Consider the following 14,470-nt stretch of genomic DNA (forward strand, 5'->3'; position numbering starts at 1 on the left):
CGATTTATTGTTTCATTAGGGATTGTACAATATATTCAATTTGCAATGTTCTGTCTGTATTTATTGAATAGAATTATTTGAAAAAGAACTTTCCCATATGAACTATTTGATTATCTTGAGATGCATTCATGTAGAAATGGCCTACCCTTTTTTTTTTTTTTGCAGGGGTAGGGGTGGTGAGATTCATGAAAGTTAGTTTCTTCATATTGCATGGAAATTTCCAGGCAATATATATTAACTGTACTTTACCATCCAGAGTCAGGAAGATTCAGGCCCATATGTAGAACTTAGAATTTATTCCTGCTCTCCAGGACATTGCACACATGTCTAAGTGATCTAATTTCTGTTCACTTAAAATATAAATTATTAAATCTAGACTTAAATATTGGTTTCTTTTTTTTTTCTAGGTCAATCCGGAGATCTATGTCTGAAAGCAAAGTATTTGGTTAGTAATTCATAAGATTACTCATGCAAATGATATGTTCTCTTTCTCTAAGAGAGATTTTCTGCTGCTAATGCCATAAAGCAACAAAAAGTAATGGATGAAAGTCAAATTGATTTGTCTTTGAATTTTATAGAAGAAATTAAAAATAAGAAATGTGGTTCCATTCTAATTTTAAATGGCTAAGACAAATAAACCATTGATTTATTCAGAATAATTTCCTTTTATATTAAAAAAAATAATTCTTTTTGGCTTATTGGCTGACTATCTTCCAATTTCCCAAATTCAGCTTGGAAGGTCCACGGTCAAGATGATCTCTTAGATATCTTTTCATATCTAGGAATCTAGGAATGAATAAAAAAGAAATAAAAAATGGTTGAATTATGAAAGACTTTCCTCAGCATTTCAATCACCAGAGCTTTTCTTCAGTTTCTGTGGTTACAGTACCCATAGTAATAATAGGGGCACTTGACTTGATTTGTATTTTAATTTTAAAGTAAATATCTAATTATTTTTAGAAAGTTAATGGAAGATATCTCTCTTTCCTTTACAGAATATAGAAAAATAGAATGTTTTATACTAATCGTAAAACATTTGTAGTGACAAAACAACTGGATTATTCAGTGAATAATTCATTTTTTATGCAGTTCAGCAAACTTGGGGGTACCCTTTTTCCCCAGCAGCACCTAGAAGTTGGATGCTCAAATCCCCTTTTTCCCTTTTTCAAAACCAGGTTCCTGGATAGGGTATGAAAAGCACGCTCAGGCCAAAGTGATGATCATCCGTGGATGCATCTACCAAGGGCATCTGCATTTTAATTGGGTCTGATATTCTTCCAGTGGCAACATCTACAGGGGCTGAGTCCCATCTCATTAGTCAAGGCCCTGTGGGCAGTAGTTGCTAAATATTTTGAATACTAGCCCTGATTTGAATAGTGCATGATCTGAAATAAAAGGAAGTAGTCACTCTTTTATTTTCCACTTGTATATGCCCTTCTCATAGCGTATTCAGTTTGTGCACATAGGACTCTAGGGGTGTCCATGCTAAGATAATTCTTGATGATCACCTGCCTTCTGTGTAGTCAAATATGAGAGCAAATACCGACTTTAAAAACAGCACAGCATGCTGAGTTTGTGTGATGCTTTTGTCGCATTATTTAAAATTTGCTTTATCAATGGTGTGATACATCATGTGGGATGATTAGTCCTCAGTAAACAGATTAGAAGGGATTCCAGTTCTTTATTCTGGTGCAGTTCACTTCTTTACAACATGTCTAGACCCTGCTCCACGTGTTAAAAAGACAAGTCTGGGAAAATCATGGTTCTCCCAGTCAAGGATCTTAAGCGTTTCTTGAAACAACTCAATGTTCTCTCTACACGCTTAATCATTTTGTTTAAAACAGTGAAGAGGGCTTCCCTGGTGGTGCAGTGGTTGAGAGTCCGCCTGCCGATGCAGGGGACACGGGTTCGTGCCCCGTTCCGGGAAGATCCCACAATGCCACGGAGCGGCTGGGCCCGTGAGCCATGGCCGCTGAGCCTGCGCGTCCGGGGCCTGTGCTCCGCAACGGGAGAGGCCACAGCGGTGAGAGGCCCGCGTACCGGAAAAAAAAAAAAAAAAAAAAACCAACAGTGAAGAATGTGGAGGGTGGAGCTACTTTAATTGATGTATAAAAAATAAGTGGTTATTAATTCAAGAAAAATACTCCAAAGAATAATGTAATCAAAAGCTATCAACAGGTATTTCAGTAGCAACCTTCTACCATCTATGCTTGAGTGCTTATGTAGTTTATGGAAATAAATGAGAGCCCACAGAACATCTGGGAGTGTCCTTCAGGGACCAGAACTCCCCAGAACGAACCACAATGCTTTCTTTTTTTATTTTGCGGTACGCGGGCCTCTCACTGCTTTGGCCTCTCCCGTTGCGGAGCACAGGCTCCGGACGCGCAGGCTCAGTGGCCATGGCTCACGGGCCTAGCCGCTCTGCAGCATGTGGGATCTTCCCGGACCGGGTCACGAACTCATGTCCCCTGCATCGGCAGGCGGACTCTCAACCACTACGCCACCAGGGAAGCCCCGCAATGCTTTCTTAACATATTACTTACCAAGTTACAACCGTGTGCTGAACTTGTTTTGATATCAAATTTCTTACACAGATGTTGCCGTGAATTCTTCTAACCAGTCTTCTGCTTTGCTTTAGAGGGAAAAACTGTGAATGACACAACTTGGCAGGAACCCAGCAAGCCTGAGAATGATTCCCACATCAGAAGACTCTGTCAGCTAAAAGGTAATTGCTAAATTTAGTTCAGCTGACTTTGCATTTGCCCAAAGCAGTTTAAAGGGCAGGTAAGAAAAATTTACATCTTTCTTCATTAAAATAAGCAGTGCACTGTGGTCTACTTAAAAAGGAAAAACTAATAGAATAGAATGTATATATTCCTAATAGAATATATACGTGTGTGTGTGTGTGTGTGTGTGTGTGTAGATACACACAGACATGCAGAAAGGAAGTAGAATGTAATTAAGTTGCCTGTTGAAGCAAAGAATCAGTTGCAAAAATATTTGAAAGTCTTTAATGTCTAAAAGAATGCAAAAATATATTAACAGTTGTGATTTTTAGGTTTTCTTTAAGAATTTAAGAGAAATAAACTTGACTATTAATGCAAAATTATGTCATTTTATGATTTAAAAAATCCCAAGAAAAGCAAATTAGCAGTCAGGTATAGGAAAATGTATGAATAATAAAAGACTTCATAATTAAAATTACTTAACTTTGGGAAGGTAATGAATAAAACAGAAAGTCATAAGAGTTCAGAAAGATGAACAAGAACATAAAAAGTTGATCTACTACTTGGTATTCTCCTTCCAATGTTACTGGAACAAGAACTAATTGCTCATATTAGTTATTGATTATTTAAGAGTTTCTGATTTTTAATTTTAAAAGATTTTTTAATATTTGGGGACAAAGGGAATTATAATGTATTTTTGTAGTCAGGAATTTAATGGTTTGATTATACACTCTGTTCAGATTTTGCCTTTTGAGCTCCATGAAGGAGCTCATAGATTTACAAAGTAATTATTTATGAAAATAACCATTTTCCTTTGAAATATATCAATTTTATCCAAGATTGAATAATGTTTTGGTAAATAGTTTTAACTTAATTTTTAAATATTCACAGATTTCTCCATTATAAATAAATAAATAGGTGAAACATTTTGGGATTATTTTAGATATTTTCTTCTAATTATAGGAAATCTTTTATTAATATTGTATTTTGATTGGATTCTGTCTTCACCTCATGAATGCTAGCTGTATTCATTCACACCTCAGTTAATCAAACATTCATCCACCCATCCATTCATTCAGCCATCTCTTTAATAAGCACGTGTTAGTTTTAGATTATTGTACATTAATCTGTGAATAAAGAAGGTATAACTATATTACAGATTATTTTTAGTCATAAATTTTGCCATAAAACTCTTCAAGTATTCTATTTTCTTTAACATCCTTTTTGTAGAATGCTGTGGGTTTTGTTTTTGTTTTAAATTTAGCAGTAATAGGTAAGTAATTCTATTATAGCTACACTGACAAAGCAGCAGAAAATCTTGGCCTGAGTTGAAGTGCTTCTGATTAGTGATCTTTTCATTGTCAGAGAACAAAAAAGAAAGCCTTTAAAGAAGACTTTTCAGCTTTGATATTTCTCAGATTTTTAAGCACCCCTGTGTTCAGTCTGTGTATGTGTGTGAGTGTGTGTGAGAGAGTGTGTGTGTGTGTGTGTGTGTGCGTGTGTGCCTAAGAAGTTCAGCTGACATTTCAGCAGTACCAGCTGAGTCACAGGACATTTCTTAGGGATTAATGCTGTGCTAGAAAGAGTTGATGGCCTGAGACCAAGGCTGTCGGTTCCATTGTAAATTGAAGGGAGAAATTTAGTGGGAGAGGGAGAGCCACAAGCTGTGGACTTGAATTTTATGGGTGTAGTAGTTTCCTTCGGAAGGCTCAGAGTATTTCTAAGCAATCTGTGCCCTACATATCAACCTATAATATTTCTTTCTCAATTTAAACACTACTATTTAGCTGTTAATTGCATAATTACTCAAGAGTGGTTTACTGGGCTTGAGGATAGGCAGACTGTGAAGTTTACTGAGGTGAAGATAGGTAGGTGCATTGTTGTTATCATCCACAGACCATGTTTTTATTGAACACTAATGATGAAATTGTAAAGACCATCTTTCAATAAAACAGAAGAAAACATATAGGGAAATGACAGGAGTGACATAAACTCCTAAAGAATCTATTACATACTTCAAGAACAAAAGAAGTCCATTCCTCTCAATTTCAATATCAAAATGGTATTTCCACATGACACAAGTTATATTAACAGCAATTCAGTCCTGAAGAGTATTGAGCCTGATGAAAGAAACTTCCACAGGCTATATTTAGCCAAGGATTTGTGCCTGGTATTTTAATCCATAAAGATATTCACATACCCCAATAACATGATTATGTTATGTTGCTTAAGACAAATTTTATCACAATAGTTGAGAGCCAGAAGCATTTTTAGTTTATGTAGTCCATTTCCTTCTTCTAAGAATACTTTCATCTAAATCTACATCTGTGATACTGAGACTACATCTGTAAAATACATGCAGCCTAAGTTGAGTGCTCAGGACTTTACAACTGAAAGATTGGCATAATTTAGGTATCAAGGGATATTAATCTATAATTCGTGTTAATTGTTTTATTTTTAGCATTCTAAACAGGCAGAATATTCATAATATTCATTTTAGTAAAATTAAAATCGATTTTAAAAATCTTTAAATTTGTTTTGGCCTTAGTTTTATGGGGGGGAAAAAGCCTGAAAAGAATATACTTTGAAATCTATGAATTGGAATTTACCCAAGATCAAGTTGTGATTTAAGTAGAGATATTTTCAAGAACAGGGTTTTCATTATTTTATACCAGAAAGTACAAAGAATAAAAACAAAGCAAAATTTAAAAAATGGTAAAGGAAACAAAACGCACTTGGAGATTTAGAGATTTTTTTCAAATGGTGTTACTGTGATACTATTCCATGAAACAGAAAATATGTGAAAATAATTGGCTATGTTTGTAAAGGATATAAGGGGCTGGATACATTCAGGAAACATGGTTAGTGATGGAAGGAAAATTAACTCTACTCATGCCGCTGCAAAATTATTTTTAAAATGAATCCTCTTTACATATGATTTTGATGAGATTCATTATAAAAACCACATTGGTAAAGACATTAGGACCTTCCAGTTTAACACTGGAGTTACCATTAGTTTGAAATATTCTTTCTTGAATTCTAGTCAGTATCATTATTTGGCCAGCCTTTTCAGAGTAAGCATAAGCATATAAAGATTTCAGTTTAACTTCTCGAGATCTTATTCAGTCTTCTTCTTTACTGGCTTGATACCCTCATTTTCAAGATGGTGAATGTATAGAGTCACAGGTGCATTTACCGTTCTGCTTAATTTTCAGGGACCACAATTTGATTGAGACATTATTTCCCAAGAGCATGTACTTTAACTCTGTTTAGACTGGACTACATGAGGAATGACAGAGAGAAGTCTGATCTCACACCGGAATGTCTGCTTATGATGCGGGAATAAACTTCCTAAGCAAAGGCTGCTTGCCACAGCAGGCCTCTTTTATTTCTAAGGAAGCCTTTCTGAATAGAATGACAAGAACACTCTGAGTTCTAGTGTTTTATACAAATGAATCTTGGTGTCCCTTCAATTCTTTAGGAGAGTTCTTACTAGAATTATTGTTACCTGAGTATGGTCCGAAGTCTAATTTCCATTAGAATCACCTAGAAGCTGATTAGAGATATTGCTTTTTTAATCAAATCCCATTTTTTTTTCTGCATCTGCATTTGAAGGGCAGTTGGAGTCTGAACGTTTATGCTGGAAGATACATTCTTATGTACACTGTCTTTTGTGACCCACTGATGTAGTTCATGCATGTACAGATAATCTGTTGCTACAATAAACCACCCCAAAACGTAATGACATAAAGCAAAATGTTGTTCGGCTCATGGATTTTGCCAGTCAGAGATTCAGTCAGGGTAGTGCTTCACAACGTCTGAGGCTTCCTCTAGGAAGACTTGAATGACTGAGGAAGACTTAAATGTCTGGTGGCTGGAGTCATCTAGAGGTTTCTTCACTCACATGTCTGGTACTTGTCTGGGTTGACTTCAGGTTGGGCTCAGCTGGGGCTGTCAACTGGAGAACTAATATGTGGCCTCTCCATGTAATTTGAGCTTTTCCCAGGCTAAAGCCTGGGTTTCAGGAGGGAAAGACATGAGAGGGAGCTTCACACATCACACAAGGAAGTGTCTTGAGCCTGAGTATCACAAGAGACCCAGGTAGAAGCTGCCAGCCTTCTTCTGACCCAGACTTAGAGGTCACAACACATCACTTCCACTGCATTCTCCTGTGACAAGCAAATCACTATGGCCAGTTCAATTCAGCAGAAGGAGAATTAAACTCCATTTCTTGGTGGAGGAGTGCTAAGGTCACATTGCAGAAGAACATGTGCTATGGGAGATATGGTTGTGGCTGTCTTTGGAAAATATAACCTGCATATTGCCTAATTCAACTATTGCCTTTGTTGCTGCTTCAGACCAAATTGCTCCTATCTTTATAAATGTTTTTGGCAGGGTAACATTTGGGAGGTTAGAAATAAATGAAATGTATAAGATTACAAAACAAAGAGTTAATCTTCATAAAATGCCATTTTCCTGGTGTCCCTTTCTTCGTCCAAAACCCTCATAAATCTCCCATTTTTTAAGCAGAGGCCACAAATGGGTAGTTTTAGAAATAAATTTATTTTGAGAAAAAGCTTGTTTAGGCCGTACAGTATTTTAAAAATCAAGAACTTTTACCTTAAACTTCATATATTTATACTCTGTTGAGAAACATGAGGGACATTGCCAATCCTGGGTCCAAAGTCTAAGGTGATTTCTGTTGAGAGAGCTGAGAACAATGGCTGCCCGTTAGCAATGGCGGACGGACCTTCACCTCACCACAGATCTCCCAATGTCTCCTTGACAAAATTCACTTCATTGAGTTAAATTACTTATTTGCCTTCTGTAGATGTTTATATTTGCAGCACTGGTCTCGTGGGTTATGTCCACATTCCTCCACCTGGCACTCAAGGTCCATTGCCATTTGGCCTTACTCACCCACCCAGGCTCACCTCCTCTTGTGCAATATCTACAACTGCCCTCTGACGTGACCAATCTCAATTTCTACATTTAATTAAACATGTTCCACTTATTCCACACTATAGGCTGGTGTTCACAGCATTGCTGCTGTATCTGTAACTTTTCCTTTGCTTCTGCCTTTCCAAACAATCTCCATTCTTCAAGCTTCCACTGAGGCCCTGCATCTTCTGGGAGTACTCTGGGTCCTGGTGCTCTCTTCCCACCGTAGTGTATGAATCACTCGTTTTACTGCCTTGCACTGTTATGTACGTGATATAAATGCATTGTGCACATCCCTCACTCTGTGGCTTCCAGATTCGAGGGTACAGGAGTCTATTTCACTGGTGTTTTCCTGAGCCCGAAAGAGTAACTATAGAGGGAGCTCTCCAAAATTCAGTTTCGAGGGATCAAAAAAAAAAAGAAAAGAGATGAAAAGGAATATAGGAACAGAGGAAAGAATATTTTTTTTTCTAAGTACAGAAAATAAATTTTTAAAAAAAGTGTAAAATCTCTGTTTCTATCATTCTGACTGTGTGATGGCAGATCTTTCTTCAAAGAACCAGATCACAAAACCAGCTCATTTTAAAATTTCAGCATTTTCTGGAGCCCTGTAGTGTGGTGACTCTGACGTGAAATATTAACTAAGTGGTGTAAATAATTCTGAGACTGAGCTGTGAATATAATATATCTTTTAACCATAGCTATAATGGGGATGGGGGGATAAACCTGCTTCTGTTTTTCACTATGCGTGGAAGGTAGGCCTTGCCTCTTCCTTCCTCCCCCTCAGAATACAAGAATGAGGAATAGTGGAAACTTGAAGTAGTAGTAGTGACTGGAAGTAAAAGGGAGTGAAGGTGAAAGAAAAAGCCATTGGCCTGGAGGCCAGGTGATTTCTGTGGGTCTCAGTATCCTCATCTGTAAACTATGGGGCTTGGAGTAAGTGATCCATGAAGTCCTGTCTTCTTTTAGCGCACTGTGTATGTCAGATTTATATAAATGGAGCCCCTTTTACAGGGCCTGAAAGGGAAATGCTGCTATCTTTTGAAAAGGTTTCATTTAGCTGCAAGCAAACGGATGACACACTCCAAAGCTTTTACCAAAGCAGGCAGAGAAGAATTTCAACATAAATAATTCATGTTGAGAAGACATAAGCTAATAAAGCTCAAAATGCCAGGGATGGAAATCTCGGTTTAACAGAAACAAGTGAGGTGATAACATTACCTCATAGCATTTTGGAGTTAGAAGTGGTTTAGCAGCTCAGATGCTACTCTTCTATAAGTGGGAAGGAAACTGAGTCCCAGAAAAGTTCCATGGCTTACTCAAGGACACAGCTGGTCAGAGGCATTCTTTGTTTTTTTTTTGTTAAATTTCTATTTTACTTTGATTGGTTTCTTATAAGAACAGTGTATCTTTAAGAAAGTAAACATTCATGGTCTAGTCAATATAAGGCCTTAATAGACTAAAGAAAAGTATTTAGGTATTCAATTTCACTTAAACTTCTTAAGTCTTGTAACTTCTGATAATCTCTGTGTAACACTTACCTCTTTTCATAGATCTAAATGAAGATGATTTTCTTTTGAGTAATAATAGACATACTCTTCAAGGAAAAAAACTCCAAGGCATTCCTTATCAGGTAATGTAAATAATCAACATTTACACGGTGTTTTGTGAAAATCATCTTGTTATTGATGTGTACGTAGTGTACAATACTTAGACTTGTAGCTATTTTGTATTTAGTTACTGCAGGCTGTTTTGTAATTCATATGCTTATGTCTCTGTGAATTGGAATATAAATGAAAAAATTAAATGATGACGAGTTAATAAACCATTTTGATTATGCAAAACATCATGCTCTATAGCCTTTTGATAAGTAACTCTGAACTCGGTAAATTAATATACTGGGATTTTCTCTGGCAAAACCTGTGCTAAGTGTTTAGAACTATCTGGCAATCTTCAGTGAGGGGCATGTCCCTCACGTTTTATGCTTGATGTAAAAACATATACTGTGATTTCTGACATAGCCCTTTAAAACTTGCATTAATTAGCCCAGGAGTTCAAGCAATTAAGAATGTCTGAACCTTGGGCCTCCCTAATAATAACAACATAGCATTAATTAACAGCCAAATAATTGCTATTCACCCTGTAACAAAAAATCATATATGAGTCAATAGGGCCAACTCAGTCATCATACTGATTTTTGATATTTTTCTGACAGCCATAGGGTTCTCTTTAATCATTCTGATGGTTTTATTAGAAAAGTTAGAACTGACCTTCCTCAGCACAGTAGATTGATCAATAGGCAGATGGTATGTAGCACATGAATTATGAGGGGTTGATTTGGTGAGGAAAGGGAACTCAAATTCCTAAATCCAGCCTGATTTCTGAGGCTGTCGGAGGTCCTCCGATGAGTTAGACAGTGGACCATAACTTTTGATCAAGCACAGTTCCTGCTGGCTGCTCTGATGCCGCCAGAGTTATAGAACTATGCTCCCGAGAGAGGGCTGCTGCACCAGCTTGCACTTTGCCGGGAAGTCTGTCAACCAATGGGTTCTCCTGCAGTGTACGGTTGAGAGCTCTGAAAACAGACAGAGCTCCGCTGGAGTCTTAGTTTGGCCCTCGTAGCTATATGACCTTGGGCAATTTACTTAATCTATCGATGCCTCAGTTTTCATCATCTGTAAAATCAATCTATAAAGAACCTATATCTCATGGCTGTCATGAGGATTAAGTGAAATACTTCATTAAAGCACTTAGCCTCATGGCTGGCATTTAAGAGATGTTTTTAAAAATTTAGTTGTTGCTACAGAGCCTCGTCTCTTCTCTTTCCTCTTCCTTCTCCTCTTACTCTTTGCAAGAATTTAATGACCCTTTCACGAGCACAGCTGACAGATTATCTCTGAAACATGCAGTCTCATCCTCCCAAATTTAGATGAGCTTAAGTGAAACACTGTCTGATAGCAAGGAAAAAATAACAACTGGTTTATAGTAAGAGCTCCCCTGACATGTTTTGTGCCCAGAGGAATTCTTCTTTAGGTCTTTAGTAGAAAAATAGAACTATCTCTTAGAAATAAGAAAATGATATAGAACATTCTTAGACTAAAGGGTTAAAGGTAAATCTTTAACACCAAACTTTCTGTACAGTTTAATTGGCTAAGAAATGATTCTTCTAGAATGGTAACCATTCAAATGTACTATGTAGTTTATCACTAAAGATTAGTTGAGGGAATTCATACCCAGTGACAGACAGGCAGGAGCTATCTAATCTAGAAATCTTCATTTGAGAGTTGGGAGGTGGTCTTATCTATCTTTAATATCCCTCTTCTTATTCACAGTAGGCATTCAGTTGAGCTTAGTTAATTTAGAAACACTTTTTCTGTATGACAGAATACTTCAGTGTAACAGAGTATTATTAAATATTAAGCAGCGCTATGAAAATTATTAATATATTAACTCCTTGTGACTGAGGAAAAGAAAAGTAGAAGCAGTTTATCCTTTGAAAGATGAAGGAGAGAGGGAACCATTCTCTGGTGTGAAGGGGAAACTGGCCCTTTGGTGGAATCCATAAGAATGGACTTTGGCACAGACTGTGGCCTCTCATCATGTGAGCAAATGACTTACCAGAGCATTATTTCTCCAAGTGTGGCTTGGGGACCATCTATATCAGAATAACTTAGGGTATTTGTTTAAAATGCAGGTTTCTGGGCCATACCCCGGTCCAACTGAATTATCATGTCTGAGGTCCAGGAATCAGTATTTTTATGTGAGTTTTCAGAGGAGGCTCAGTACATGAACCATGAGACTCGGGGAACCAGATAGTTGATGAGAACTTGTCTGCAGACTTGATGTCTCACGTATTTTCACTTTACAAGCCCCAACTAGGTTCAGGTCTGGTCTGGGAAGAGAGCAGCCTCCTGGAAAAACCAAAGTTGAGAGTTGTTCCATATTACAGGAATGATATGCATTCATTACAGAACTTTTTAGAACTATATAAAAGTAGAAAGGATCAAAATACTGAATAATATCTTAAAAGGGTGAATATATTCATATCACTGGCAATTTTACTGAATATCATTAACATGGGATAAAGTTCATAAGATGTAAAACATATTATAGTTATTATTACCCTAGGACCATGCCTACAAAATATATTTTGGACAATACAAACATTCAGAATAAAAGATTTAAACATGAATTGAATTTCCAGCCAGAATACATCCAACCAGACATGCTTCCTTCATGTTCTCAAACTGAGAAGATGATCTCAGAAGTAAAAGAAAGTACAAGGAACCAAGTGGCCGGAGTGGGGGAAGATATTTATGGAATGCTTTCTCCGATACTGCCTTTACTCCGTGAATATTTTTGTCTACTTGGCCTGGGATTAGTTTGTTGGAGGACCAGGCTTGCAGGAGAAGTGCTCAAGGGGAGAGTTTGAAGCAAAGCCAGCTGCCTGGTACTGTGATCATTATAACGACCATAAAGAACATCTTGCGGCAACTTGACTCCCAGCCTTGATTTCTGTATCCTTGTTCTTGTTTGTTCTTTTCCTGCAGCATTCAGTTGATGGCTCAAACCTTTTGTAGCATATTGAAAAGGGTATAAAATATGCAGTAATACGGACTTTGGGCTAATATATTTTCAAAAATGTTTCATGCCTCATTTCTCATGTAAATTCTTTGGTTGCATTCAGCCTTCAGAGCACCATTCATATTCATGATATAGAAGAGGGATAACATTTATTACTTTCAGTGCTAGTGGTTTTCAGCACTGTCAAGTACCTCCAGCCAGGAATGCACCAAAACATTTTCTCCCTGAGCAACTTCCGTGGAAAAAGTGTTGCTGAATGAATGAATTTTTTAAATATTAAAATAAATATATTTATACACAATATATTTATAAAATATATAAATATATTTATAATATATTTACATATAAATATATAATAAAAATATATTTTATTATATATATTTACATGTAAATATATGTTTATATTTTTATAAAAATATATGTATATTCCCCAAAACCTTAGGTTCCCTAAGGTTAGAGTGTTAGATCACTCCATACGCTTTCAATCAATTTCTTTCTTTCTTTCTTTCTTTCGCGGTACGTGGGCCTCTCACTGCTGTGGCCTCTCCCGTTGCGGAGCACAGGCTCCGGACGCTCAGGCTCAGTGGCCGTGGATCACAGGCGCAGCCGCTCCCGGGCACGAACCCGTGTCCCCTGCATCAGCAGGCGGACTCTCAGCCACTGCGCCACCAGGGAAGCCCCCAATCAATCTCTTTCTTGATGTTCTTTTCTATGGCAACTGTAAGGATAAGTATTTGAATTGTCAGCCTCCCCTGCAGTTAGGGGTGTTCATGAAACCCAATTCTGGCCAATGAGATGTAGTCAGAAATGCCTGGGGAGGGCTTTCTTTTTTGAAAAAAAATAAAGCAAAGCTCCATGAGGAGAAAGCTTTGTCCTTTGCCCTTCTCCCTCCCTGGAGCTGGAACTTGATATCTGGTAAGTTAGCAGCTATCTTGCAACCCTCAGGGCAAAAGGCACATGTTAAGGATGGTGAAGCAGGCAAATGTGTGGAGCTTTATTCATCATTGACGTTCTTGAGTAACTGCATCAGCATTGGACCACCTATGTCTGGACTTCTTATTGTGTGGAAATATAAGCCCCATACTTGTTTAAGCCACTATTGTTAGGTTTTCTGTTCCTCAAAGCTGAATGTATTCCTAACTGATGTACTTTATGTTTAAAATGGTTACTTCTGCTAATACTGAATCCTAATTGGTTTAAGATATTAGACCCAAACTGTGCTCACAGAGTTGGATGATGTCTAGAATCAGCTCTGACTGTACAATCTAGACTAGCCTCCTTCAATTCTCAAGCAGTGTAATCACCATCCAGAGTTGGGAGTTAGTCATTTAGTCTGTAAGATGAAAATTAGATTAATAACAAAAAATCTATGGACTACATACAGTTCATTGGCTATATATATACTTAAAACTGTATCCAGTACAGCACAGCATTGTTGGGAAAGGTGTGTATATTAGATCAAAGCAGAATTGCTTTTTGGTGAGCTTAACTGAGGTCATGACACCAAGTGACTAGGGAAGAGCTTTAAGGTTATGCTGTGATCCTCTTGTTAACAAGCAGCAGAGGCAGGTCCCTCATTAGGTTTCATCAGACAACTTTTCTGTGGTTCTAAGCAAAGTTGTGAACAAACCATAAGGCAGGAAAAAAAAAAAAGAGGCCAAAATGACAGATTATTTAAATAGCTCCTGAAAGTGTCAACTAAAAAATAGTCTTTACGTGTGATGTGATCACTTAAAGATGAACTAATGATGTTGTGCATTGTTCTTATTTTCAAGTACTTTCTTCTCCATTATATAACTTTAGCTACTATATTATCTGTTGCTGCATAACAAATTACCCCTAAATTTAAGGGCTTAAAACAGCAAACATTTATTATGCCACAGTTTCTGTGAGTTAGGAGTTTGGCAGTGGTCAAGCTGGGTGATTCTAGCTCAGGGTCTCTCATGAAGTTGGAATTAAAATGGCATCTGAAGGCTGCCTAAGCTGAAAGAACTGCTTCCAAACTCCCTCTCGTGGCCGCAGTCAGGAGGCCTCAGCTCCTTGTGGGAGGAGCTGTTTGGAGGCATCAGTCTCTCACCATGTTGAACTTCGCATGGGGCTGCTTGAGTGTCCTCACAGCATGGAATCTGGCTTCTCCCAGAGTGAGTTGTCTAAGACACAGAGTAAGAAGGAAACCAAAATGCCTTCTAAGATCTAGTCTCAGAAGTCATATACCATCA

At 37.5% G+C, this 14,470-nt stretch overlaps 1 protein-coding gene across 1 annotated transcript in view; it reads left to right on the forward strand.

Annotated features, from left to right (window-relative positions):
- Positions 1-408: 408 nt before the first annotated feature.
- Positions 409-14,470, forward strand: part of SAMSN1 (SAM domain, SH3 domain and nuclear localization signals 1) — a 109,034-nt gene continuing 94,972 nt past the window's right edge. The window contains exons 1-3 of the mRNA XM_089910383.1: positions 409-445; positions 2,639-2,725; positions 9,221-9,300. Coding sequence (XP_089766509.1) covers positions 424-445; positions 2,639-2,725; positions 9,221-9,300 — 189 coding nt within the window. The 5' untranslated portion in view covers positions 409-423. The remainder of the gene's footprint in view (positions 446-2,638; positions 2,726-9,220; positions 9,301-14,470) is intronic.

The sequence above is a fragment of the Delphinapterus leucas genome, chromosome 4, assembly GCF_059928025.1.
Source record: "Delphinapterus leucas isolate spDelLeu-1000000601 "Yukka" chromosome 4, BTC_Dleu_Yukka2, whole genome shotgun sequence".
NCBI lineage: Eukaryota > Metazoa > Chordata > Mammalia > Artiodactyla > Monodontidae > Delphinapterus > Delphinapterus leucas.